General features: G+C 56.8%; 1 protein-coding gene across 1 annotated transcript in view; it reads right to left on the reverse strand.

The window, feature by feature from the left end:
- Positions 1 to 5,297: 5,297 nt before the first annotated feature.
- Positions 5,298 to 25,429, reverse strand: part of LIPE (lipase, hormone-sensitive) — a 21,286-nt gene continuing 1,154 nt past the window's right edge. Inside the window, exons 2-10 of the mRNA XM_012653220.1 lie at positions 13,104 to 13,639; positions 10,901 to 10,991; positions 10,646 to 10,791; positions 10,256 to 10,441; positions 9,776 to 10,070; positions 8,998 to 9,225; positions 8,578 to 8,754; positions 5,897 to 6,318; positions 5,298 to 5,510 (exon numbers count right to left, since the gene is read on the reverse strand). Of these exons, the coding sequence (XP_012508674.1) occupies positions 5,298 to 5,510; positions 5,897 to 6,318; positions 8,578 to 8,754; positions 8,998 to 9,225; positions 9,776 to 10,070; positions 10,256 to 10,441; positions 10,646 to 10,791; positions 10,901 to 10,991; positions 13,104 to 13,639 (2,294 nt within the window). The remainder of the gene's footprint in view (positions 5,511 to 5,896; positions 6,319 to 8,577; positions 8,755 to 8,997; positions 9,226 to 9,775; positions 10,071 to 10,255; positions 10,442 to 10,645; positions 10,792 to 10,900; positions 10,992 to 13,103; positions 13,640 to 25,429) is intronic.

A 25,429-nucleotide genomic window follows, 5' to 3' on the forward strand; every position in this document is an offset into this window, starting at 1 on the left:
TATTTATTTTAGTTGTTGCTGTGATTGCCTTTGGGGTCTTCTTCATAAATTCTTTGCCTAGGCCAATGTCTAGAAGAGTATTTCCAACATCCTCCTCTAGAATTCTAATAGTTTCACTCCTTAGGTTTAAATCTGTTACCCAGCGTGAGTTGATTTTTGTGAGAGGTCCATGGACAATTTGCTGAGCCCCTAAAGTGTGCCAGGACCTCAGGTGGGTTCAGGGTTCTGGGGGGATATAAGGAGACTTAGATGAAGATCCACCAGGAAGGCTGTTGCTGCCCCAGAGTGGCCCACCTGTCTCCAAGATGGGCCGCAGTGATAGTTCTGAGTGACGGAGATGCAGAGATGGGGAGGCACAGAGAGGGCCCTGCCCCTCCCTGATCTTCCCTGCATTCTGATCTGCCCAGATCAAAGAACAAAGGCCATGGGGGAAAGGCCCCTCCTAAGCTGGGGGCACCTCCATTAATCATTTTCTTATCATCTCCTAGTAGGATAATGATGCATCTGCCCCTCCTAATCACTATTTTCGACCCCAACCAGATCCAACACCCACAAGAAGGGTTGGACAAACCTAGTATCATGGAGTCAGGGGAGGAAATACCTGGGGGTCCCCATCCTTGGTCCTGCCTTCTCCAGGACCCAGGAGTCCCAGTCCCCAGCTCTCCACAGCCCCCACCCCCACCCAGAAGTCCCAGCTCTCAGCCGCTCTCCCCTTGTTTGCTGTCTACCTTTTCTTCTCTCTCTCTGGGCCTGTTTTTCTTTGTTTATCTCCATCTGTTTTGTGTCTCTCCTGTCTCTTTCCATCTGTATCTTGATTGTCCCTCTCTGGGCCTCAATTTTCTCTCTTGTAAAGTGGGGATAATAATAATAATAATCCGATCTCTTAGAGTTGTGATGATGAAGAGATAATTATGTAAAATGCTTAGCACAGATCCTGGGCACAGTAAACTTGGTACGAGAGTGCTCTTATTATTGTTTTATTATTTTGATCTCTCCGTTGGTATCTGTGTTTTTCTCTTTTGTCTTACGTGAGTCTCAAGTCTCCTCCCACTCTGGGTTTCTTTTGCAGACAGCACCCTGCCTCTGACTTCCCTTTTAGGGACGAGGAAAGGACATATGCAGGCTAGAAAGCGTCTCCAAGCTTCTCTCTCCATCTCTATTCCAAGCTCCACCTCAGGACCCAGAACACTCGCCTGGGGGCAAGGCTGGCTCCAATCCCATAAATAGCCTCATAAAATCCTGAACCCCAAACCTGTCATCGCTGGGCAGACCAGTCACTCAGGGATCCAGGAGTCTCCCTTCCTAGCTAGAATCAGCAGGTTTCCAGCCCCTCCTCCCTCAGACTCAAAAGTTGGGGTCTCCAGTCTCTCCTTCCTTGGGTCCCCGGCCTCCTCCTCCCTCAGGGTCAAGGAGTCCCCATGCTCCCTCAAGACCCAAGGATCAGGCCAGCAAATAGCCCAGGTATGTGCCGCCAGAAACCCCATTCATTGCCATTGCGCGACCGACCACGCCCGCAGCTACCACCGATTCGTGACTCCAAGAGGCGGGTCCGACACGCGAGACGCTCTCCTGATCCAGCTGCGATAAGCTGCTCACAACGTCAGTCACTATCACCCAGCCAATTGACACTCGGCCTTCTACTTCCCCGGGCCACTCAGGGCGCTTTCCCTGGTAGGCGGGGGCCCACAGCCCAAATCGGAGAGCGATAGGCTCTCGGAGACATCAGTCTCCGCCAGTCCCTGTCAGTCGGCCAATAGGCTCGGAACCTGCGGAGTGGAGATCGGGTGCGCTCCGCCGAGGTTCGAGCGGGCTCGCGAGTGAACCGGTTCTGCGGGTGTGGCCGGGTAAGCCCTTTCCTGCACGCCCAGTATTGGGATTCTGGACGTAGCTCGGACGGGAAACGATGAAGCTCCGTGAGGCTCGAGGCGGAGCGGGAAGCGTAGCCAGGGCGAACCCATTTTGCTTTGTTGGAGAAACTGCGCCAGGATGCACGATTCGGATATTCCGCCATCCGTTCCTCCCGCCCTAAGCCTGACTCTTGTCTTCCCCTGCCTGTCCTGCTCGGCCATCCGCTCACCCCTTCCTGCCCTCATTAATTCCCCCTCTCACTGATGCCCTCCTGTAGCCACTCACTCACCCACTTATTACTTAATCAAACATTTCCTGAGGCTTCTGGTGTGCCGGGCCTCGTACTGGGCGATGGCAGCCACCCAAATGAGTCAGGCCTGGTCCTGCCCTCAAGGATCCCGGGTCAGATGGGAGGACAGACACTGATGGGCATGAGTGTGCAGAGGCGGGGGGGAAGCCCAGAAGTCTTTTTTGGGTTTGGCGTGGTCAGGGAAAGGTTTTCCGAGGAGGGGCCATTGGCGCTGGATCTTGGGGAGGGTGTTGCAGCATGAGCAATGGCAGGAGCATCCCCGTGTGCGGACGCCCAAGCGGAAGGCCAGTCAGTCTGTGTTGCCAGCAGGGGACCTGTAAGGCTGGAAGAGGATGGAGAGGTGGGCTTGGGCTTTGTCTTGGGGGAAAGGTAGTGGCGAGTCACGGTAGGGTTTAGAGCAGCAGAGGATCAGGTCGGAGTTAGAACCAGAACTGGAGGAATGACACTGGAAGTCAGTAGTCTGGGAGGTGGCTCTGGCAGGGACCCAGGCAGGAGATGGAGCCTGGATCAGGGCAGAGGCTGACGGGATAGGGTGGAGATTCAGGAGGCAGAGAGAACATGATATATGGATTGATGGGCTATGGGACAAGCGGGTGTCCGGAACAACACCCAGAGCTCTGGCTTGGGGGATGGTGGCGCCATCCCTGAGCTGGGGACGAGAAAGAGGAGGTTGGTGGGTTATGACTGTTTTGACAGAGATGAGCAAGGGGTTCTATAAGCTGGACCAGGGGGGCTGTGACTCGTGCCGGTGGCTCTGGACCTTCATGGAAAGTTCTGGGCCACAGCTCCCTCCCCCATCACAGGCCCTGACTCAGAATTCACTTGCTGGGTGAAGGAGGGCTCTGAGGTGAGGATCCTGGCTTCCCACCCCTTCTGGAAACTGCTCCATCTTCAGTCTCCCCCACCCTGCCAGCCTTGAAACGTTCCGTCATCCCCAAACACAGGTGCACACATCCCCGAGTCAGGCTCCCTTGTGGTGCCCACTGGCTCAGGCCCTTACCTCCTGCTCTCTCTTCAGCCCACGACATCTGGTGGCCCACCTGCCATGGCCCTGCAACAGCTCTGGACAAGGTCACTGACGTCACCTGCTCATTGCTGAGGCCTGAGGATAACATTTCCATCCTCATCTCACACAGACCATTGTCTCCTGCCTGGAACTCCCTTTCCTTTACATCCTTTTCTTTCCTGGTCAGCGTCCTCCCTCACCAGCTGCTCCTCAGAACCTTCTAGCACTTGCCTTCCACTCCCCACCCCTTACTGGGGGTGTTGCCAGCAGGGGAACTGTAAGGCTAGAAGAAGATGAAGAGGTAGTCAGAGGCCAGGCTAAGGAGCTTACACTTTGCCCTGGGGGGAGGGTAGTGGGGAGCCATGGAAGGATTTAGAGCAATGGAGGATCAGGTCAGAGTTGGGACCAGAACTGGAGGAATGGTCCTCTGGGCTCTCTCTGACCTGGCCATCTTCTCAGCCCAGGCTTCCTGGAAAGGTTCCAGTCCCTTGGCTCCACCCAGACCACTCCTGCCTTCTGCTTCCTCTTGGATGTCCCTCTGGTTTGTCTCGTGGACACCTTCGATCTCACCATGTCCCAAACAGCACCCAGCATGCCCCACCCCCCTCACACACACACACACAGACACACACACACACACACACACACACACACACACGTCTGAGCCTCCGCCCAGTGAAGAGCCAGCCTCACAGTCCACCTGCTCCCTGCTTTCCTGGCCAGACCTGGTGTCATCTTTGTCCCCTTGCTGTCTTGTAACCTTGTCCTTACCCTTAGTGCATCCTATTCATCAAACTGTTGTGGCTCTGGGATGCTCCACCCACACTCCCTACCCTCAAGGCTGCTGCCCCAGCTCAGGCCTTGTCTTCCCTTGTCCCCAGCCTCCTCCTTTGCCTCCAGGGCGCCAGTCTCTTTCAGTGCCCTGAGCTGACCCTCGCCCTTTCCTGTGTAAAGCACTCCGTGGCTCCCCACTGCCCTCCAGTTAGAGTCCAAATTGTGCTCCAGGCTCTTCAGGGCCTGCTCCTGCTGACCACGCCAGCCCCTCAGCCACTCCCCACTTCACACCTGACCTTCTGGCCAGGTGGAAGCTTCGATCACTGCCCATTGATTCTCACAACCTGCCATGTTTTTTTCTGCCTAGCAAATTTGTGCTCATCCTTTAATGTCACGTTCTGATCATCTCCTCTGTGAAGCCCTCCCTGACCACTAGAGATGGAAACTCTGGGGGCTGTGACAGCCTGTGTCTGTCCCCCCCACCCTCCCCGATTCCAGGATCAGAAGCCCCTTGAAGGCAGGTCCTAGGTATAAATAATCTCCACTCCAAACCCAGGGCTTACAAGGGGCCAGGCCTCCAGGGAGTTGGTTCAGGCGCTGTCACAGCTGGGCAGAGCTCGAATTTCCAGTATTTTGAGCGGCCAGTTTGTTTCTGGTTTCCTGCCAGCTTTGCGCCTGTTCAGTAGGGAGTTTGGGTCACGGGAGCCTTTGGGACCCAAAGAGATTTGCTTTTTTCCCCTGGTGGATGCTGAGGCCGGGTTGTAAGGGGGGGAATCCCCTGCCACTGGGCCCAGGGACAGTCGATCTTACTGAGGGACGTCATAGGTGGGGAACGGAGGACCCAGCGTCCTCTAGCACCCTACCACGATTAAGTCTGAGGGGGAGGTGGGTCCGCTGGGGGGGGCCACAGCCTCCGCTCCCGAGAATGCAGCCCCCACACCCCTTCCAGGTTTCTCGGTCCCAGCAGCTTGAGTCCGATGCTGCCCCCTGGTGGGCAAACACCCACCCTATTTGAGAGAGGCCAAAGTAATTAAATACTTTTATTTACAAAAAACAAACAAATCGACCAGCCAGGGAGGGCCAGACCCCGCCCCCGCGCCGGTCACAGCAGCAGTAGAAGGCAGTGGCGGCGTGCAGGTCCAGCTGTCTCGGTGACCGGTGTGTGTGCGTCCCCCTCCCCCAGGCCGGGGTCTCAGCTTCGGACCCCGTGCCGCCCCCCAGCCGCCCCCGACTTAAGGCACAGCTCGCGCCCCCTCCCGCCCGGCCCGGAGCGCATTCACCACGGAGGCCGGCGGAGGTGGGAACAGAGGCCTTTAGTGTCGCCCCCCGCAGCCCCCGTGCCCCGCGCGGCGCGGCGGCTCAGACCCGCGGCGCGGCGGGCGGAGTGAGGATGAGGCGGATGCGCTCCACGCACAGCTCGGCGGCCTGTCGCGTCTCGCGACACAGCGCCGCCAGGGTCAGGAAGCCGTGCGGCAGGTCCTCCACCACGCGCAACGTCACGGGCTGGCCCAGGCTGCGCAGTCGCCGCGCAAACATGACCGAGTCGTCCAGCATCGGGTCCAGCGCACACGCCTGCGGGACGGCGGCGGGGCACAGTGACGGGCGTGCGGAGGGGTGGGGTGGGGGGTCCGGGTAGATGAGCGGAGGGAGGGGGAAACACACGGATGCGGACAGGGGGTGGGCGGGGAGTCGGAGAGGGAATGGAGGGAGTAGGGGGAGGTGCGGGAAGGAAGAGAGAATGAATTTAACTGGGCTCCTCGGCCTCTGTCCAGCCTGTCCCTCCCCACCTCCAAGCCCCCTTTCGTCTTGATTCCCCAAGCCCAGCGGTGTGCCCCACTGATCCCGACCCCTGGCATCCCGCCCGCGCCGGGTGGCGCACCTCCCCTTCTCCCCCAGGTGCACCTGCGCCCCGCCCGCCTCACTCCTCCCTGGGTGCGCCGTTCCGGTCTGGGGCTCACCACGATGTGCACGGGTGGCAGGGTCCTCAGCATGCTGTCGGGTGCCAGCAGCGGCGACATGAAGGGGTTCTTGACGATGGGCGAGGAGGAGAGGGGCATCTGCGTGGCACCCTGGCTCGAGCGCCGCGGGTGGAAACCCTCGGGGAAGGCGGCAAGGGCGCCCCGGCCTCTGTCCTCGGCTCTGAGCTCATTTCTGGCCTCCGCCTCTTCCAGTGCAGCCTCAGACCCCTCTAAGAAGTTGGTGTCAGAAGGTTTGGAGGAGCCAAGTGTCTCAGCTGACAGTGACATCTCGGGGGTGTCCGATGTGTCCGAGCTGCTCCTCAGGCTCAAGTCCTTCAGCGTCAGGTTCTTGAGGGAGTCTGTGCCCAGTGGGCCGTCGGGCTGGGCCAGCGCTGCTTCGGACACGCTGCGTCGCATGGGCTCTGTGAGAGGGGCAGGGGCAGGGGCTTGGACAAGGCCACGGATAAGCCTGGCTCTGTTAGCTGGGTGTGTGGGTGGCAGGGAAGGTCACGGGAAGGGCAGTGGCCTGTAGAGGAGGAGCTGCACCCTCCTCCAGCCGTGGGGGGCTGTGGAGGCCTAGGGTGTTCCCCCAGACCCTGGGGAGGGTGGGGAGATCCAAGTGCCACAGGCTGTCACGGTGGTAGCCTTGGAGGAGGGGCTGTGTCCCAGTGGAGAGAGAGTGTGTGTGTGTGTGTGTGTGTAAGCGCTTGCACAAGAGCAATGACTGGGAAGGTTAAGTGCAATTTACCTCTGAGAGCCTCAGTTTCTTCTATGAAAAGGAGATAAAAATAGTCCTTAGTTCATAGGGGGCAAGAACTCAGTGGGGTAAGATATGTCGGGTTAGGTACTGCTACCCCCTGGGAGGTCATAATATGTCAGTATTAAAGTTTCGCTGCCAGGCTGAGTGCTGTGTTCCAGCCACCTCCCTGGCCCAGCCTGAGGCCCAGCCAATTTTTTCTGGCCACTTGACACAGCGTATAAATGCATCAAAGCGATCCCGAGAGTGAGCGGGGCCCCATGGCTTGAAAGGAAGCTGTTCGCAGGGAGCTCCCGAGAGTCTCGAGGGTATATTACATTCCCGGGGGTCTCCCAGCTGTGGCCACAGGGATCTGCTCCCCCAAATTTCCTTCATGTGCTTCAGTTTTGTCCCTTCCCTTAGAGAGACCAGGCAAGCAAGTGCCCCAGTGACGCTAAAGATACACTTTCAGCCCGCCTGGTGTGCCCACCTGGGCTTTAGCTCATGCCTTTTGTCAGACCCACACTGCCGACCACTCGGACCAGGTAATATAATGAAGACCTACGTTTTCAGTTTTTTTTTTGTTTTTTTTTTTTTAAGAGATGGGGTCTTGCTCCAGCACCCAGGCTGGAGTGCAGTGGCGTGATCACAGCTCACTGCAGCCTTGAACTCCTGGGCTCAGATAATCCTCCCGCCTCGGCGTCTTGAGTAGCTGGGATTACAGGTGTAAGCCATCGCACCAGGCCACTTTCGGTTTTTTTGCTTGCCTTTATGAATTCACCAAGGCAAAATATGAGACAATGTAAGAATAACCACTTAAGTGCTCTGTGACCCATGGGGTCACTGGAACAGAACTGTTGACACTAGGGCACAAGGGGTGCTGGCATCTTCTAAGAGTACCTACTATGTGCCAGGCATTGTGCTGGGTACTTGACACAAATAGGTACATGCAGTCCTCACAGAAACCTAATGAGGCAGGTACTCTCACTGTACCCATTTCACAGAGGGGCAAACCAAGGCTCACAGATACTGTTACTTGCCCATGTCATCCAGCAGCCAGCAAATAACTGGTGGAGCGGGGAGCAGGAATGAGGTGTGAGCTTCCAGGGGCTGTATTTGTCACTTTTATCCTACAGGGAAAACCCCAGTGCTCAATGGTCCACATGCCTCAAATTCAACTCCCTTTTAATTATTGTTGTGTGTATATATTTGTATCCATTTGAAAATCCTAAAATTAAAAACTTAATTTAAACTAAAATACCTTCAATTGGAATAATTTTCTGAATAATAGGAACCGTATCTACTTTTGAACATGTAATTCCTATTATTCAGAAAATACTGTTGATTTGCTAGAGATAGAAAATAAATTGAATTGTTTGTGCTTTAAAATCCTTAAAAATGGATCCCTGGATGGAGGTGATTTTTGGCTGCCTGGGGGTCCTGCCACCTACCCAAGGCTGGGAATCTCCTCCATTTCCCAGGGTCCCTCGAATCTGCTGATGTCCCCACCCCAGCACCACAGCCCCTGGGGGGATATTAGCCTCCTGTATCTCTGTTAAAAGTCTGGAAAGAAGTGAGGAGGGCTGGCCCTCCGCCTGAGGGCCCAAGGGATTTCCAGGGATGGAAAATCAGGATGTGTGGCAGATCTGAGTTATTTGCCAGGGTGCAGGACCTTTCTCGGTGAGGCTGTTTGAAAAGCTAAACCCTGCAATTTCTGAGATGACCTGGGAGACCCAAAGTCCTGGCATTTCTAGAATGTCGTGGAAAAGTGAGGCTTTGTGGTAGGGGCCAGTGAGGGGTATGGGGCGGAGCCAGCCGGGAAGGTGATCTCTGCTTCACTGTGTGCCCCGGGGCTCGGCCCCTTTCCTCCCCTGGGACTTTCGCTGTGCTGGGTTGTCCCTCCTGGCCACCCTGGCTGGGTGCGTGGTGGGAGGGAGCCACTCACCTGCCACGGGCTGTGACGTCTTTTGGGACTTGCGCCCGCTCAGCTCCAGGAAGGAGTTGAGCCACGAGGAGGCGCCCAGGCGGAGGTCTCGGAGGAGCAGGGCTGTGTCGCGCCGCACCAGTCCCATCATACCCAGTGCCTTCTGGTCCGAGTCGGAGTGGTCCTCTGTCTCCGCACCTGCAGAGTGTGTGCGGGGGCTGTGTTGCTCTCCCCTCTTTCTGGGCCCAGGCTTAACACCCAGAACTTAAGGCATCTGTGCCCCCAGGAACCTGTGCCTATCTGATTGCTCCAGAAAGTAGGAGTCGCAGATTCTTCTGCCCAGCCCCTCCTTCCTCAGCCCCAGGAGTCCTGTCCCCAGCCCCTGTAGGACCCTGGCATCTGAGCGTCCCCCACCCCCTGCTGTGACGGTGTGGGCCTCACCTGAATAGGCGCTGACACACTTGGTGAGCACACTGAGGGGCAGCAGGGGGTCCATGAGGCTCAGAAGGCGGGAGGGAGAGGCGGTGGACTGTAGCATTGTGGCCGGGTAGGCCGCCATGATGCCGTCTGGCACCCGCACCCCGTAGGCTGCTGCCCGAAGGGACACGGTGAAGCAGAGGTTCCCACCTGCGCTGTCCCCCGCGACGCATATTCGTTCCCCTGTTGAGCCTGGTTTGAGGGAGCCTTGGTCAAAGCCTGGCAGGGGCAGGAGACTGGGGAGGGAGGGCGGGAGGAACTCAAGCTCTGGGCCTGGTGCAGGAGGGAGAGGCCTCAGCGGGTGGGAGTGGAGGGTCAGCACTGGGCCATAGGCCCTGTGTCCTAGGGGATGGTCACACCCTGCTCTGGGCCTCAGTGTCCTCCCAAGAAGTTGGTATTTGAAGAGGGAGGTCAGAGAAACTGGAGTGTGGGCTGGTATAGACCGGGAGGCTGGCAAGCAGGACAGCTGGGCCTGCAGCAGCCGAGAAGGAATGCAGAGGCCACAGAGGCGGGGGGGTGGGTGGGAAGTGGATTAAAGTGGCTGAGAAGGCAGAGAGATGGAGAGTCGAAGGAGGCAGCAGGAGGCAGGGAGGGAGAAGCCGAGATGGCAGACTGGGGCAGGATGGGGTGGGAGGTGGGGGTGGGGAAGGGGAAGGCAGGGTGCCAGGCCGAGGCTGAGGAGCTTGCAGCAGGTTGGGGCAGGGGTGGGAACAGGCGTGGGCAGCAGGGGGCTGCGGCTCACCGAGGAGGGCACAGTGTTTGATGGCCCAGCAGTAGGCGAAGAAGCACTCCTCCAGCGCGCGGGGGAAGGGTGCCTCGGGGGCCAGGGAGTAGTCGATGGAGAGGATGGGGGCGCCCAGCTCCTGGGCCCAGCTCTTGAGGTAGGGCTCGTGGGATTTGGAGGTCTGGGCCACGAAGCCGCCGCCGTGGAAGTGCACTACTAGGGACCGTGAGCGGGGTGCCTGCTGGGTGCGCTGCCACAGCTCCCGGGTCCACTGGCCTTCGGACTTCGCCAACCTGCTGAGCTCCTCGCTGTCCTGGGGGTGAGCAGGGAGGTGGCGGGTGAGGCTGGGTGGGCCTGCCCGGACTGTGCCACTCCAAGAGGATGTGCTCAAGGGACAGGATGGGGGCAGGTGTGCGCAGCATCTAGGGCGGGTGCTGGGGAGGGGCTGCCCGCACCCATCGGTTCCAGGCCTGTACCTGGCCGAGGCTGGGGCCCTACCTGTCCTTCACGTAGGTCATAGGAGATGAGCCTGACGAGGACTGGCCCAGGGCCCGTGTGGGCCAGCGGGGGTGAGATGGTGACCGTGAGCGTGGGGTCAGTGGTCAGCGGCATCTCAAAGGCCTCAGGCGGCAGGCTGAGCAGGCGGCTTACCCTCACGGTGGCCGATGCCATGTTGGCCAGAGACTGGTGGGAGGGAACAGAGCGGTCCTGGGGAGGACTGCCTGCTGCGGTGCCCCCACACCTGCCCTGTGGTCCTCAGTCTCTCCCCTCCTGTGCTGCCACCCCTTGGAACTGGAGCCCTGCAGAGACCTGCCGTGGCCTCGGGTCTCTGGGCCTCAGCGTCCCCATCTGTAACAAGGTAGGGTCCTCACCGGGCCCCATGCTCACCGATAGCACCTCGATCTCGGTGATATTCCAGAAGGCTTTCCAGAAGTGCACATCCAGGTTCTGTATGATCCGCTCGAACTCGGCCCCACGCAGCTCTGGGTCGATGGCGAAGCGGCCGCTGGTGAACAGGGAGCTGGCGGTCACACCTGGGGGGTGGGAGGGGTGTCAGGGAGCCCCGGTGGTCAGGCTGCTAGGGCAGGGGTGGGGAGGAGGAGCAGGAGCGGAGGCTGCGGGCGGGGCCCGGCTGGAACTCACCGAGGCCGGTTTCGTTGCGTTTGTAGTGCTCCCCAAAGGACACCAGCCCGATGGAGATGGTCTGCAGGAATGGCCGGATGGCGGGTGTGAACTGGCAGAGAGAGACGTACCGTCACCCACCCGCCCGGCCAGGAGAGGGACAGGGATGCGTGGGGGAGACACGTTCATTCAGTAAACATTTCGTGAGCTCCTACCATGGGCTGGGCGTGGCTCTAGGCCCCTTCGTGGACCTGACATTCTCGAAGGGAAGAGAGATGATCAGCAAATAAACAAGGCCATATGCAATGTTATGTCGAGGAACAAGGAATGATTTGAAGATGACAGTAGGTGGAGGGGACACAGAGCGATAAGCAGAGGTCGGGCTGCTCAGATGGGTCTCAGAGGATCGGTTTGAATGGAGCGAGGGAAGGGTGTTCCCTGCAGAGGGCACAGCAAGCACAAAGGCTTAGAGGAAGCCTGGGCTTGGCATGGGTGGCGAAAGCCAGGGGGTTGGCGTGGCTGGAGCAGGTGAACAGGGGCGAGGTCGGAGGGGCAGAGGGGGCTCATGCAGGGCCTAGGCTGGGGAATTTCAGTTGCGCTCTGTGTGAGGCGCAGCCGCTGGCGGGCTGGCTGTGAGCTGGGGAGACAGATGGTGTGGGGACTTCCTGAAAGTCAGAGACAGGACACGGAGATGGGGCAGCAGGAAGAAAGGAAAAGGGAGGTGTTTGGACAACCAGCCAGGTACAGAGACCTGGGGCAGAAAGACAGCCAGAGAGGGAGACTGTCTGAGGCCCAGGGACAGGGACAGAGAGCCATGACTGAGGAATGGAGAGACATAGTGTCTGAGAGCAGACAGGCAGTTAAGAAATGACAGTGGGGACACAGGATCAGAGGAAACAATGCCACAGGAGGCTGAGGCAAGGGGCCAGCGGGGGTCTTCTGTTCACTTAACAGACACTGGCCAAGGTCCTGCTGCCTGCTAGACGCTGGGCTGGAGCAGACACTAAGACAGGGGAGGCCTCTGTCCTCCTGGGGGATGCCAGTTTAGAGGGAGACGGCCCCGCACCACAGCAGAGCTGGGCCCTGCCCCTGGCGGGAGGCCTAGTGGGCCAGAGGGCCTGGCCATTGTGGCTGGGATGCTGGTTCGGGCAGCACCAGAATCTCTTTCTCATGACTCCAAGGTCATGGCTGGGCCATAGGGAGGAGCTGGCGGGCCCAGCTGGGCTGATCAATATTTGTGGGTTCAGCATGGGTGAGGGGAGGTTTCCAGGAATGCCGGGCTGGGTTGCTGAGGACAGGATGGCCCGCGGGGAGGCCTGGGGAGTGGGGTGGGGAGGGGAGGCTGAGGGACTGCCAAGCTCAGCTATTGCTGAGGCTGGGGGAGGCCCAGAGAGCGTGAGAGGGACTACAGGGCCACACAGCTCCAGGTACTCCTGCTGGGGTCCCCTGATGCAGCTGGGGACTGGAGGACCGGACATTAACCCGAACAGGGACAAGTTGGGCCCCAGCTGTGAGCCTGGTGCCTCGAGGGCCCCAAATTGTCTGAGTCCCTAAACCTCTTTTTACACAAGGGCCTTCAGGCTGCCTCACTTTCGTCACGTCGATGAACTGCGTTTTTCTGAGTATGGTTTGGGATGGGCGGCGGGGAGGAGGCCTCCTGGTTCACGGAGGAGAGAGACCACATCAGGGCTTCCTCACCGTCACCAACTCTGATGGGCTCGTTGGCCCTCCCTCCAGCCTGACAATCCTGTGATCCTACAGCTCCTTAAGCGAGTGGAAAAGCGCAGGCCACAGCCCAGCAGCCACATGGCCGTCCTGTCTCCCTCCAGGCTCCAGCGGGCCAGAGAAGTGGTGTGCTACAGATCAGTCCTTTGAGAACAATGCGTCCCTCCTAGGGGTCTCAAACTCAAATGACTTCAGGGGCCACAGAAGTGACACAGAAGAACAAGTGACTCTCCTGAGTGCAGGACAGGAGAGAGTAGTGGATGTCCTGGTGAGAACACTATGCAAGTTGAAGATTTCTCACTACACAGCAGCTCTGGCCCAGGGCCCATGAGTTTGAGGCCCCTGGTGCAGCTGTGTCTGAGCTCCAGCGAACTTCCTCTCTCTGTGTCTGCTGTTTTCTGAACCCAACACTGACCACTGCAGTAATTTTATCACACTATTGGGCCAAGCTAGGGGCGACTGGATGCCTTCACCGTGGGGCACAGGGCAGGGGGCTCACCTGGAAGCCCAGGCAGCGGCCATAGAAGCAGCCCTTATGCAGTGTGACATATTCCTGCAGGAATTCGGCGGTGAGCCCCTCTTCACCCTCGAAGAAGAGCCTCCCGGGCTGGTTGGTGGCCAGCAGGCGCTGGGCATAGTAGGCCACAGCGCGGAGCTGGGTGAGGGCGGCCAGGTAGGCCTCCAGTTCGGCCAGGTTGTGGCTAGTGCGGAAGAAGATGCTGCGGCGGTTGGAGGCCACGTAGCGGGATTTGTGCAGCAGGTGTGCCAGGCAGCAGCGGGCCGTGTGCACCAGGCTGCGGTACCCATTGCCTGGGGTCTCTGCGTCCAGGTCAAAGAGGTGTGCGACACCCAGCAGGCGGCCCAGGGCTGGCTCCAGCCCCAGCGCCTGCTCCCGCACACCAGCAAAGACACCCAACAGTCGCCGTGCTGTCTCCCCGGGGCCCTGGCTGGAGAAGAAGGCCATGTTGTCCTCTGCCAGCGTCACGAGCGACTGTGTCATTGTGCGTAGGTCCATGCTGTGTGTGAGCCTTGAGGCTGTGGGCAGGTGGGGAGTCCTGTTAGGCAGGGCCAGGCCACTCCTTGCCCAGCTGGGGCCCAGGAGTCCGGGCCCTAGCACCCTCCTCCCTCAGACCCAGGTGGCAGGCCCCAGCCCTCTCTTCCTGCAATCCAGGGGCCCAGGACCCCAGGTGCCTCCTCCCTCAGACCCAGGACTCAGGAATCTGGGGCCCCATCCCCTTCCTTCTTTAGGACCCATGAGGCCAAGTCCCCAGTGCCTTTCTCCCTCCTCAGGAGCCAGGAGTCCCCTGTCAGTCCCCTTCTCCCTCAGACCCAGGAGCCCAGTCCCCCAGCCTGTCCTCTTCAGGACCCAGGAGCCCCTGCTCTCACCTATTTGGGATTCAAAACCTTGCCATCCCTGGCCGCCTCCTCTCTCTTGGACCCAGGAATCCAGACATTCCGCTGAACCCACAAGACTCTGGTTCCCTCGCTCCTGCATCGCCCCTAGGACCCAGGAGTCCACCTACCCTTTTTTCTTCCTCCCAGGAACCCCAGAGTTCAGGCGCCTGTCCCCATTTACTCTCCTGGGGCCCTGGACTCCTTCTCCTAGGTCCCAAGAAGTCCAGACCCCCTGGTTGGTCCTCTCTGTCAGGCCCCAGGAGTCCAGGCCCCCATCCCATCTTTCCGTCTTAGGGCCCAGATGCCACCCATGGGCCCTTCTTCTCCACCAGTATTCGGGAGCATTTAGCCCCCAGCCCACCCATTCCCATCTCCAGCTAGCCCCCAGGCCCAGCTCTCTTCCTGCACCAGGAATTCATAATTCTAGTCTTTTCAGTGAGGAGCCACTCCTGATCCCTCAAGTCTGGCTGTGGAACCCCCTCCAAACCTCAGTTCCCCAAACTAGGTCTCAATTCTCCCCCAGCTGGGTCCCCTGACCTTTGGGCGCCCCACTTGTCTTAGATTGCACGGCCGGCCCCGCTCCCCTGGCTGGAACAGCGGTACTCATCGTCGCCATCGACCTCGAGCTGTGCTCAGAGCTTTCTGTGCGTTTGCCCAGGTAGTACACTAACCCTCTGAGACACGCGCAGGCCTAGGTTCAAATCTCGATTATTGCTAGCACCCCGTTTTACAGGGGAAAGCACTGAGGCTCAGAGGTGTTAAGAAAGGAGCTGAAGGTTGCACGGAAAGTGGCAGAGCTTATTCAAACCCAGGTCTCCGGGTCCAGAGCCATATTTATGCCGGGTGCCCTCCCGGGACTCCGGAGGCCAGACCTTTAGCTCTGGCCCTCAAAGCCTCTGCTGTACTGCGTCTGACTCCCCACACTTCTGGGTCGTCCCCAGTAATCTTCCCTCTGGTATCTCCGTCTTCCAAGGCACTCAGGCCACCCTTTTTCTTGGATACCCTGTCACCCAAGTCCTGGACAAGCGGCCCTTGCCCCCCTGGTGGGGATGCTACTATCTGTCCCAGGGACTCTTCCCTCCCGAAGCCCGAAGCCTGACACCTCGGCTGTTTCCCTCTTCCCCAAGAAGAAGGTGTCTTCTCTCCTTTCCTGGCCCCGGGGTCCAGCAGCGGCCATTCCTGTCTTGCAGCTGGCCGGGCACTCACCCCTCCCAGGCCTCTTCTGAGCTCCCAGGCTGCGATTGCTGGTCTGTGGCTTGTGCCAGTAGCTGCCTGGGGCGATAAACTAGGGGAGGGGCTGTCCTGTCCAGGGTGTGGCCACCAGAGCCACCTCCCACCCAGAAAGGACAGTGAGGAACACGTGTTGTAAACAGAGTACAGAGCCCAATTCCCCACCCCCGCTCTCTGCCCGCTCCCAGCCCCAGCTCAACTGGGAGTCCTTGTCCCAGGAGGAGAACCCAGGAGTCCAGGCCCCCAGCTTCTCCTCCCTCAGACCCAGGGGTCCCAGCCCCAGTCCTGAACAAACTGTCCCCTCTCACCCAGCCAGGCTGCCTTCTCTCTCCCCAGGGTGGACTCACAGAGCCAAAGGCCCAGTGATCTCAGCTCCCGCCCCCAAGTCTGGCCCTGGCACAGCCGGCCCCAGCTGCTGGGGGGAGAGAGGAGGTAGCCAGCCCTACTTGTCCCTCCTGGGAGGACAAAAGCCGATTAAGGGCAGTTCCGAGCTGAGCTGGGGGCCTGAGCCACAGGTCCTACTGGGTGGTGTGCCCACAGTGGGCACCCTGCATCTGCCACTTACCCTTCACAGCCTGCCCTGCTGTGACTGCCATCTCCACTCCACGTGTGGGGAAACAGAGGCTCGGAGAGACCTTCCCCTTGTTACTCCATATGCTCCTTGCCCGGCTGGCCCTTTCTCACCCTGCAGTCCTCAACTGGTCACTTCCTCAAAGGGGTACACCTCAGCTCTCCTCCCCACTGGAGATATGCACTCCCCATTATTTTCTGCCATAATACTTAGGGCTTTTCCTTCCTGGCATTTGACACTTTTTACAATTATACATTTGTTTGTTTACATGTTTGTTGTTCGTCTCCCCCAGGACAGAATCAGGTTTTATGAAGCCATGAAACATAAGGTATGGGGGTATGGCTCCTTAGGAAGATGATTACAAAATTACAACTACAAGATTAGGTACAGGGCCTTGGCAGGGCCCTGCGCAGATGAGAGGCCCGCAGGCCTAAGTTGAGGCAAAACCTCTGTTCTCTCGCCTTGGACTGTCATCCCTGTGAGGGAATGGGGTGGCTCCAGGGCCTATCACGGGGCCTGGCATATAGTAGGTGCTCAGCAAACACCTTAAGGAGGAAGGAAGGCACACAGAGCCTGGTTGGGAGCGTGGGAGAGCCCCTCCCTGAGGCTGGTGAACAGATGGCCAGACGGATAGACAGAGGCCTCGGGAGGCAGCTCTCAGCTTGTGGCTGTGGCTATGGGACACTGGCCCACGCCACTTAGCAGGCAATCCTGGGTGAGTCTGGTTTCCTCACGTGGTAACTGCACCTGGCCATCTTGCCCACTCGGGGTGGCGACATGCTTTATGAGTGGTACCCACAGGTGGCATTTTCTGCATGTGGTTTGCTTTGTGTGCTCACTCGGCCTCGCTGAGATGGTGTATTGGGTTATTTTTCTCCTGGGCACTTACCACAGTCTAACATACCATGCAATTGACCACAGGCATACTTCCCTTTACTGTGCTTCGCAGAGGCTGTGTTTTTCACAAATTGAAGGTTTGTGGTCACTGCGTTGAGCAAGTCTGTTGGTGCCATTTTTCTAACGGCTTGTGCTCACTTCGTGCCTCTGTGTCTTGGTAATTCTCACAACATTTCAACGACTTTTTCATTATCATTATGTCTGTTACGGTGATCTGTGGTCAGTGATCTCTGATGTTACTATCGTAATTGTTTTGGGGCACCACCCAACAGCGCCCATATAAGACAGAGAACTTAATTGATAAATGTTGTGTGTGTTCTGACTGCTTCACTGACTGGCTGTTCCCGTCTCTCTCCCTCTCCTTAGTCTCCCTATTCTCTGAGACGCACGTTACTGAAATTAGGCCAATTAATAAGCCTATGATGGCCTCTAAATGTCCAAATGAAAGGAATAGCCACACATCTCTCACTTTAAATCAAAAGCTAGAAATGATTAAGCTTAGTGAGGAAGGCATGTTGAAAGCTGAGACAGGCCCAAAGCTAGGCCTCTTCCACCAAACAGCCAAGCTGTGAATGCAAAGGAAAAGTTCTTAAAGGACATTAAAAGTGCCACTCCAGTGAACACAAGAGTTCTAAGAAAGTGAAATAGCCTCATGGCTGGCATGGAGAAAGTTTGAGTGGTCTGGACAGAAGATCAAACCAGGCACGGCATTCCCTTAAGCCAGAGCCTAATCCAGAGCAAGGCCGTGACTCTCTTTAATTCTGCGAAGGCTCAGAGAGGTGAGGAAGCTGCAGAAGAAAAGCTGGAAGCTGGCAGAGGTTGGTTCATGAGGTTTAAGGAAAGAAGACGTCTCCATAACATCAAAGTGCAAGGCGAAGCAGCAAGTGCTGATGTAGAAGCGGCAGCAAAGCATCTGGAAGATCTAGCTAAGATAATTGATGAAGGTGGCTACACTAAGCAACATACTTTTAATGTAGATAAAACAGCCTTATACTGGAAGAAGACGTTAACTAGGCCTCTCATAGCTGGAGAGGAGAAGTCAATGGCTGGCTTCAAAGCTTCAAAGGACAGACAAGCTGACTCTCTTGTTAGGTGCTAATGCAGCCGGTGATTTTAAGTTGAAGCCAGTGCTTATTTACCATTCTGAAAATCTTAGGGACCTTAAGAATTATACTAAATCTAACTTTGCCTGTGCTCTATAAATGGAACAACAAAGCCTGGATGACAGCACATCAGTTTACAGCAGGGTTTACTAAATATTTTAAGCCCACTGTTGAGACCTACTGCTCAGAAGAAAACAAAGTATTACTAATCATTCACAATGCACGTGGTCACCCGAGCCCTGATGGAGGTGTACAAGGAGATTAAAGTTGTTTTCATGCCTGTGAATACAACATCCATTCTGCAGCCCATGGATCAAGGGGTAATTTTGACTTTTAAGTCTTATTATTTAAGAACTACGCTTTGTAGCTGTGTCTGGGGGTGTGTGCCTGTAATCTTAGCTACTTGGGAGGCTGAGGTGGGCGGATTGCTTTATCCCAGGAGTTCAAGGCCAGCCTGGGCAACATAGCAAGACCCTGTCTCTAAAAACAAAACAAAACAAAGCCCCCAAAACAACAAAAAAATTTATAAGGCTATAGCTGCCATAGAGAGTGATTCTTCTCATGGATTTGGGCAAAGCACATTGAAAACCTTCTGGAAAGGATTCACTATCCTAGATGCCATAAAGAACATTTGTGATTCATTAGAGACGGTTGAAATATCAGCATTAACAGGAATTTGGAAGAAGTTGATTCCAACCATCATGGGTGACTTCGAGGGGTTCAAGTGGAGGAAGTAACTGTAGAATGTGATAGAAATAGCTAGTGAATTAGAATTAGAAGTGATTGAATTGCTGCAATCTCATGATAAAACTTTGTGATGGATAAGGAATTGCTTCTTATGGATGAACAAAGAAAATGGTTTTTTGAGATGGAATCTGCTCCTGGTGAAGATGCAGTGAACACTGTTTAAATGACAACAAAGGACTCCGAACATTCTATAAACTTGGTTGATAATGCAGTGGCAGGGTTTGAGAAGACTGACTCCAATTTTAGCAAAAGGTGTTTTTTAGTTAAGGTATGCACATTGTTTATAAAAACATAATGATATTGCACACTTAACAGCCTACAGTATAGTGTAAACATAACTTTTCTATGTACCAGGAAACCAGAAACTTCGTGTGACTGGCTGGACTGTGAGATTCGCTTTGTTGTGGTGGTCTAGAACCAGACGTGCGGTCTCTCCGGGGTAGGCCTGGATTTATGTCGTTTGCTCTGGCTCCCCACTAGATTACAGGCTCCCCGAGGGCAGGGACTTGTGCCTGTTTTATTCAGCCCTTGTGTGGTGTCTGGCGCATGGCCGACGCTTGGTAAATGTCGTCCGACACTGCAGTTTCCCACTTTATAAACCCAGTCTCATTTGCTTCCTGTCTGGGGTAGGTCTTGTTGAAGATGAGAGAGGATATCTTTGATAGGACTAGTGACTTGCACAGAGTGGTGGGGAAGGGGCTGGACCCCAGGCCCTAGTGACTCCGGAGCCTTGCTCTTTGCCCTGTTCCAGGCAGCTCCCTGAGGGCTGGGCTGGGCTGGGCAAAGGCGGGAGGAAGGGGTGTTGAGATTGCCAGAAACTTGACGGGAATTCCAGACAGAGGGCACTGGGGCAGGGGCAGGCCCGCTAGGGCCTGGGTGATAACTAGGGCAGAGGTAGGTCTGAGGGGGCGAGCCCTTGTTAGGTGTGTGTGGGTGTCCCACCCACTGGGCACCTGCCTTTTGCCCTGAAGAGCCTCTGGACAGCTGCATCTGGCCTGGATGTTGGCCCCTGGGGACTGAGCAGGGGTGAGAAGGGCAGGATGTTGGGGAAGGAAGAAGGGCCAGGCCTGGGGCTTGCGAGGAGACAAAGGCCTCTGAAATGGGACAGCCTGGGATTAGATGCAGGTGGGGCCAAGTGCGTGTGGCCAGCGGGCTCCGAGAGTTTGCATTAAAGAGCAGACATTATACCAACAGCCACTGTGTGCCAGGCACTGGTATCTTTGTGTGCTTTATGTGAAGTGAAGTAACTCACGTCATCTGCCCCACAACCCATGAGGGAGGGCCCATTACTATCCCTTTTTGGGAGATGAGAAAACTGAGGCACAGAGAGGTGGCATGGACGCCTGGGGTGACACAGCCAGCCACGGGTGGCTCCAGGGTGGCGCTGCTGGTCTCTGCTTGTGTTTCTGGTCTCTGCTTGTGTTTCTGCGTGTTGCTCCTTCTCTCTGTGTGCCTCCGGTCGTGCTTTCTGGTCAGGTGTGAGTGTGTCTCTGGGGTTCACACAGGTGTACGTACAGGTAGGTACATGTCTTGGCTAGTGTGTGTCCAGACCTGTGTTTATGGGTAGGTGTGTTGACATTTTTTTCTCAGTCTCTGCATTTTCATGTTTCTTGGTATGTTTGAAGGAATGCAAGTTTGTATGTGAGTGTCCTGGCCTCTGTGTTTCTCAGCCTGTGAATGTATCTGTATCTCTCATTTCTCTCGGCCTGTGAGCTTGTGGGGGCATGTGTTTGTATATGTGTATGTAAATACACGTTTGTGTGTATCCTGGTCTCTGTGTGTGTGTGTGTGTGTGCCCATTTGCTCAAGCTGGAACCCAGATGTCATCGTGGCCAACTCCCCAAGCCCCAACCCCATCCAATCTATCACCCTGTCCACTCCACCCCCTAGGAGCCTCTGGAACCGGCCCTTCCCCCCATCTCCACTGCCTCCTCCCTAGTCAGGCTGTAGTGTCCTCTTCTAGATGATTGTGACAGCTCGTTACGTGTCTCTGATTTTGTTGCCTTCAATCTATTGTTCACGTAGTCGCCAGAGGATCTTTCTATTTTTTCTTTTTTGAGACAGAGTCTCACTCTGTTGCCCTGGCTAGAGTGAGTGCCATGGCGTTAGCCTAGCTCACAGCAACCTCAAACTCCTGGACTCAAGTGATCCTCCTGCCTCAGCCTCCTGAGTAGCTGGGACTACAGGCATGAGCCACCACGCCTGGCTAATTTTTTCGATATATTTTTAGTTGTCCAGATAATTTCTTTCTATGTTTTTTAGTAGAGATGGAGTCTCGCTCTTGTTCAGGCTGGTCGCGAACTCCTGAGCTCAAACAATCCACCCGCCTTGCCCTCCCAGGGTGCTAGGATTACAGGCGTGAGCCACCGCGCCCGGCCTAGAGGATCTTTCTAAAACTAAATCTGCTCCCACACTCCCAATCCTTCAACGCCCTGCTGCCTTTCTCTCAGGACAGAGCTCCAAATCCTGGACATGGCCTCCCAAGCCAGGTACCTTCCTCCTCTCTTATCCTGCCTGCCCCAGCTTCCTCTCTTACCATTCCTCCTGGCCCTTGCTGAGCTCCCGCTGCATTGCAACCTGCTGCCTCCTTGGGCCTTGAGGTCCTTGCTCGTGCTGTCCTCTCTGCCCTGACCACTCCCGTTGCAGTTAACGCCTGCTCATCCTTGGGTCAGATGACCCCTCCTTGGGAAGCCTCCTTCTTTCATTTTCTTGTTTTTTTTTTTTCTGTTGTATTTATCATAGTTTACAATTATAGTCTTATTTGATTAATATCTGTGTCCCCATTTCAACTAGAGTCTGTCCTGCTTGCCACCAAGAGCCCAGGCCTGGCACAACTAGGTGTTCAGCGAATGTCTGCTGAATGAATCTGTGTGATTGGTACCTTTTGGGCCCAGAATCAAGGTTGGGTTCACAGTGTTTGTGAACTTACAAGCTCCTTGCCCTGAGGAGGCAGGGGGTGGCCATCTCTCTGCCTCACTGGCCAGGTAAGGAAGCCCAGGTAGCCTTGGTGTCTCAGAGTTTCAGTGTCATCATCTGGGATATGAGGTGATACTAGCCTCATCCAGTTACTGGCAAGATCAAACTGAGGACAAGGACTGCTTGAGCCAACCCAGATGCCCTTGGGGCAAGGGTGAGATGATTCACCCATCTGAGGCCTGGCACCAGGGCAGGCATCAGGAAATGACAAGCAAATCTTGGAGCTTGGGGGAATGAGCCTTTGTGAGTAGGTGGGTCCATGGGTTTGTGTGTAGGACTGGCTGAGCCCTGTGCAGGGAGCCCTGCCCAAGTGGCTTCTGGCTCCTCATGACAACCTTAAAGGAAGCATGATTATTAATGTCCCTATGCTGTAGTTCATGCATTCCTTCACTTATTAATTCAATAAATATTTGAGTGCCTATGTGCCTGGCATACCAGGCTCTGGACATACAGGATAAACAAGGAAGACACAGTCCCATTCTTAGGAAGCTCCCTGCCTATGGGGGACTAAGAATAATAATAATCTCCATCTCTCCTGAGGGTTTGCTGTGTGCCCATGCCAAACCCTCTGCACTCAATCAAACCTCACGACAGCCCTACAAGTACTCCTATCATCATACCCTTTTAGAGCTCAGAAAGTTGAGGCAGGGAAAGAGGGAGCCTGTTGCCCAGCGCATCACAGCTCATAGCCTGAGGAATGAGGTCTCCAGTGCCTATGTTCTTAACCGTGGTCTGGACCGCCTCTGGGTATGCCACCCTGCTGTGAGGCTCAGTGTCTTGCTGTGTGACAGCGAGTGCCCCTGGGCTCCAGTCTGAACTCCAAGCCTGTCTGAGTCTGCGTGTATGTGTCTGGAGCCAAGTCCAGTTCTACCCTTGGCTAATGATGAGTTCTACACCAGGATGAGTTTGGGGTTCCTGGGGCTGGGGGGCCATGTCAGTTTCATTCCTGCACAGAAACTTCTCACAGGTCCTCACTCAGATTGATAAATACTTATAACTGAGCAAGGACCTCTCCCTGCCTGAGGCTTGCGGCATCTCTGCTGTTCTGTCAACAGAGATCTGGAAATAATGTGACACCTTAGAGAACCCAGGTGATAGCCCTACCTTCTTCTCCCAAGGGAGGGCATGGAGGTCTGAAGCCAAGCCAGGGCCCCCTTGTCCTGGAAGGAGTGGAGGTCAGGAAGCTACACCTCAGTGGAGCGGGCTGAAGCAGGTGGACTGGCAATGAATGGATGGATGGATGAACTGAATGACAGGTGGGAGGATGGGGCTGTGATGAGCTGTACTGGCCCCGCTGCATCCCCCACTACGGGCGCCCCTTCCTCCTACCTTTCCCTGACTCACCCCTAAATTTCCTCTTTGGGTAACAGCTGCTAAACCCCCTTCCCCATTATCCTCTCAAGAGCACTGGAGACCACAAAATCACAGACCAGAAAATCGGCGCTTGAACCAGTTCCCAAGCCGGGAAACAGTGAAGGCAGCACTTGCCCTTCAGTCACACAGCGAATACGGAACCCGAGCGGGAACCCCCGGTCCACAAGCCTCGCATTCCGGACTCTGCTCCCGAGCCGGTACTGAGCGTGTAGTCCCTATGCTTGGGTGGGACATTCCGCTCTCACAGCACCCCCGCCCCCCGCAGAGCGGCAATGGGCCATTCCACCGGCTCCCCCACTTCTCGTGGTGGTGGGTCAGTCCACTCTGTCCCCAGTTTTCCGCAGGATGTACAAGGTTCCTTCTGGGCTGCTGCCAGCCCCGGCGCGCTCACCTTTGGCCTTGCCTTTTCGCCACCGCCGGCGACTGCGGTTCCTCGACCCCTCTTTGGCCCTCTTCGAAGCCGGGGCCTCAGCAGGCCCGGCGGGCTCCGCTCCCCCGGATGACTCCATCAATTCTCCGCGGTCCTCACGCGGGGGCCAATTCCAGCCGCCGGGGCCCGCCCGGAGGACCAATCCTGGCCACACAACCCCGCTGGGCTACCATACCACCCAATCCTGGGCTCGCTCCGCTCTGGGTCCCGCCTCCTGAGCAATTCTGGCCTCACTCCACTGCCAGGCCCCGCCCCTCAACTGCAAGAGCTTAAGGCCTGGTCCCGCTCCCTCGTAAGCATTAAAGGGTCCGCGGGCAACAAAAATGCACCCCTGGAGGCGGCGAAAAGCGTCCTTCGGGCAGGACTAGTGCGGAGCCCCGCGGGGACCACCTCAACGGGAGAAGTCCCGATCTTGTCAGGTGCTGGTGCTCAGCCTCGCAATCCCACTCACCTTCCCACGGCGGGATCCCCTAGAATGCAGCCTGGCCCGCCCGCTGGAAGGGGAGAGAGGGGCACCTGCTGAGCCTCCGACAGGGGGCAGGGGCGGGCCAGGTCCTCTGGCAACTCAAAGCCGGGGGCGGGGCGCAAGTGCCAGAGGCGTGGCTGTGCCTGAGGAAGCCCCGCTTTCTATCTCCTGGTGCGCCTGTTGCTCTCTTTCACCAGGTTCTTTTTTTCCTCTGCGCTCTCCACTCTCCCCTACCCCACTCGGAGAATGGAAGGGAGGAGGTAAGGAGAATGCTCGGCGCCTGCGCACTAGCTTCAGGCCGCAGGCTGGCCCGCGAAAGAGGAGCGGAAATAGAGGGAGCCACGCGTGCCCGGGAAAAGGCGGGAAACAGAGGAAGGCTCGAAGCTTGCGCATGCGCACATGGCCAATTGCCTCGGGGGAGCGCCTCGAAGGCGGCTTCGTCCGCATCCGCGGTGTGATGCGGCAGTCCTTTGAGACTGAGCTCTGGTGGCCTAGAGAAACAGCTCTTCATCCTCAACGCCAGGAAGAGCAGGCCTCGAACGCTCTCTTTGCGTCCTGCCCCTCCTCCCTCCCTGTCGGAGCATACAACCAGCCCTGGCACTGAGAGACTAATTATCCTCTTCTCAGCTCTGAGAGGGACGGCCCAGCCTTTCCCAGGGGCAGAGACCACCATCGCCCACCCTCTGGACTGTGGCTTTCCAAGTGCCCTCGGCTTCAGGATGGGGATTGCATCGTTTCTCCCACGTCCTTAGGCTACTTCAACAAGTAACCCCGCCGCCCCAGCAATTCCATGGACAAAACTTGCATTCCCCCCTTCTCCATGGCAGGGGCTTTGAGACTAGAGGAGGCTCAGAGCCTGAACACCACAGGACTGGAGCCTGCACCCCCAGGGCCACCATTGCCTGCTTCGGAGGAGCCCCAGGGAGAGCTGGAGAAGGTGGGGGAGCGCTAACGGCCAGCCCGGAGTCTTGGGCCCGTCGCCCTCCGATACTGCTCCCCCGACTTTCGTTTCATTGCCCCCTGGCCTTGCCTGGGAGGTTACTGGCCCCCACGGCCCCTCTCCCAGGCCGCTCCTTCCTGAGAACACAACCAGCGTGGCCACTCCACCTGGCTGGACTGAGAGTCCCCCATGGGGGCAGCCTGGCAGGGGAGCGGGCGTCTTCCTGGCAGCAGAGGACAGACCGAGTACACTCAGAGACTGCTAATGCCCCGATTTTCTGCCTCGTCTGCATGGGAACTCCAAGAGGGTAAGGTCGTCATCGAGCACTGCATTGCTGGTGCTGACGCCAGTGTCTGCCCCAGGGCTGGGGCTCAGTCACTTTCCGTGGACGGATGAATGAACACTGGGACGAGGGCAGCTGTCCTGGTTTCCTGGTCCCTAGCCCCACAGCACGTTCCCTCCTCTCTTTGATTTCCCCCAAATCCTCTGCAGGAAGGTAGCCTGGTGCAGGGGAGAAACTCAGACCCTGTCTTCAAACCCTGGCTTTGCCACTTTTTAAATTTAAGGCCAGCGCAAGATCCTTTTTTTTTTTGAGACAGAGTCTCACTGTGTTGCCCTGGCTAGAGTGCTGTGGCGTCAGCCTAGCTCACAGCAACCTCAAACTCCTGGGCTCAAGCGATCCTCCTGCCTCAGCCT

Source organism: Propithecus coquereli, unplaced genomic scaffold (assembly GCF_000956105.1).
Source record: "Propithecus coquereli isolate 6110/MARCELLA unplaced genomic scaffold, Pcoq_1.0 Scaffold42, whole genome shotgun sequence".
Classification (NCBI taxonomy): Eukaryota; Metazoa; Chordata; class Mammalia; order Primates; family Indriidae; genus Propithecus; species Propithecus coquereli.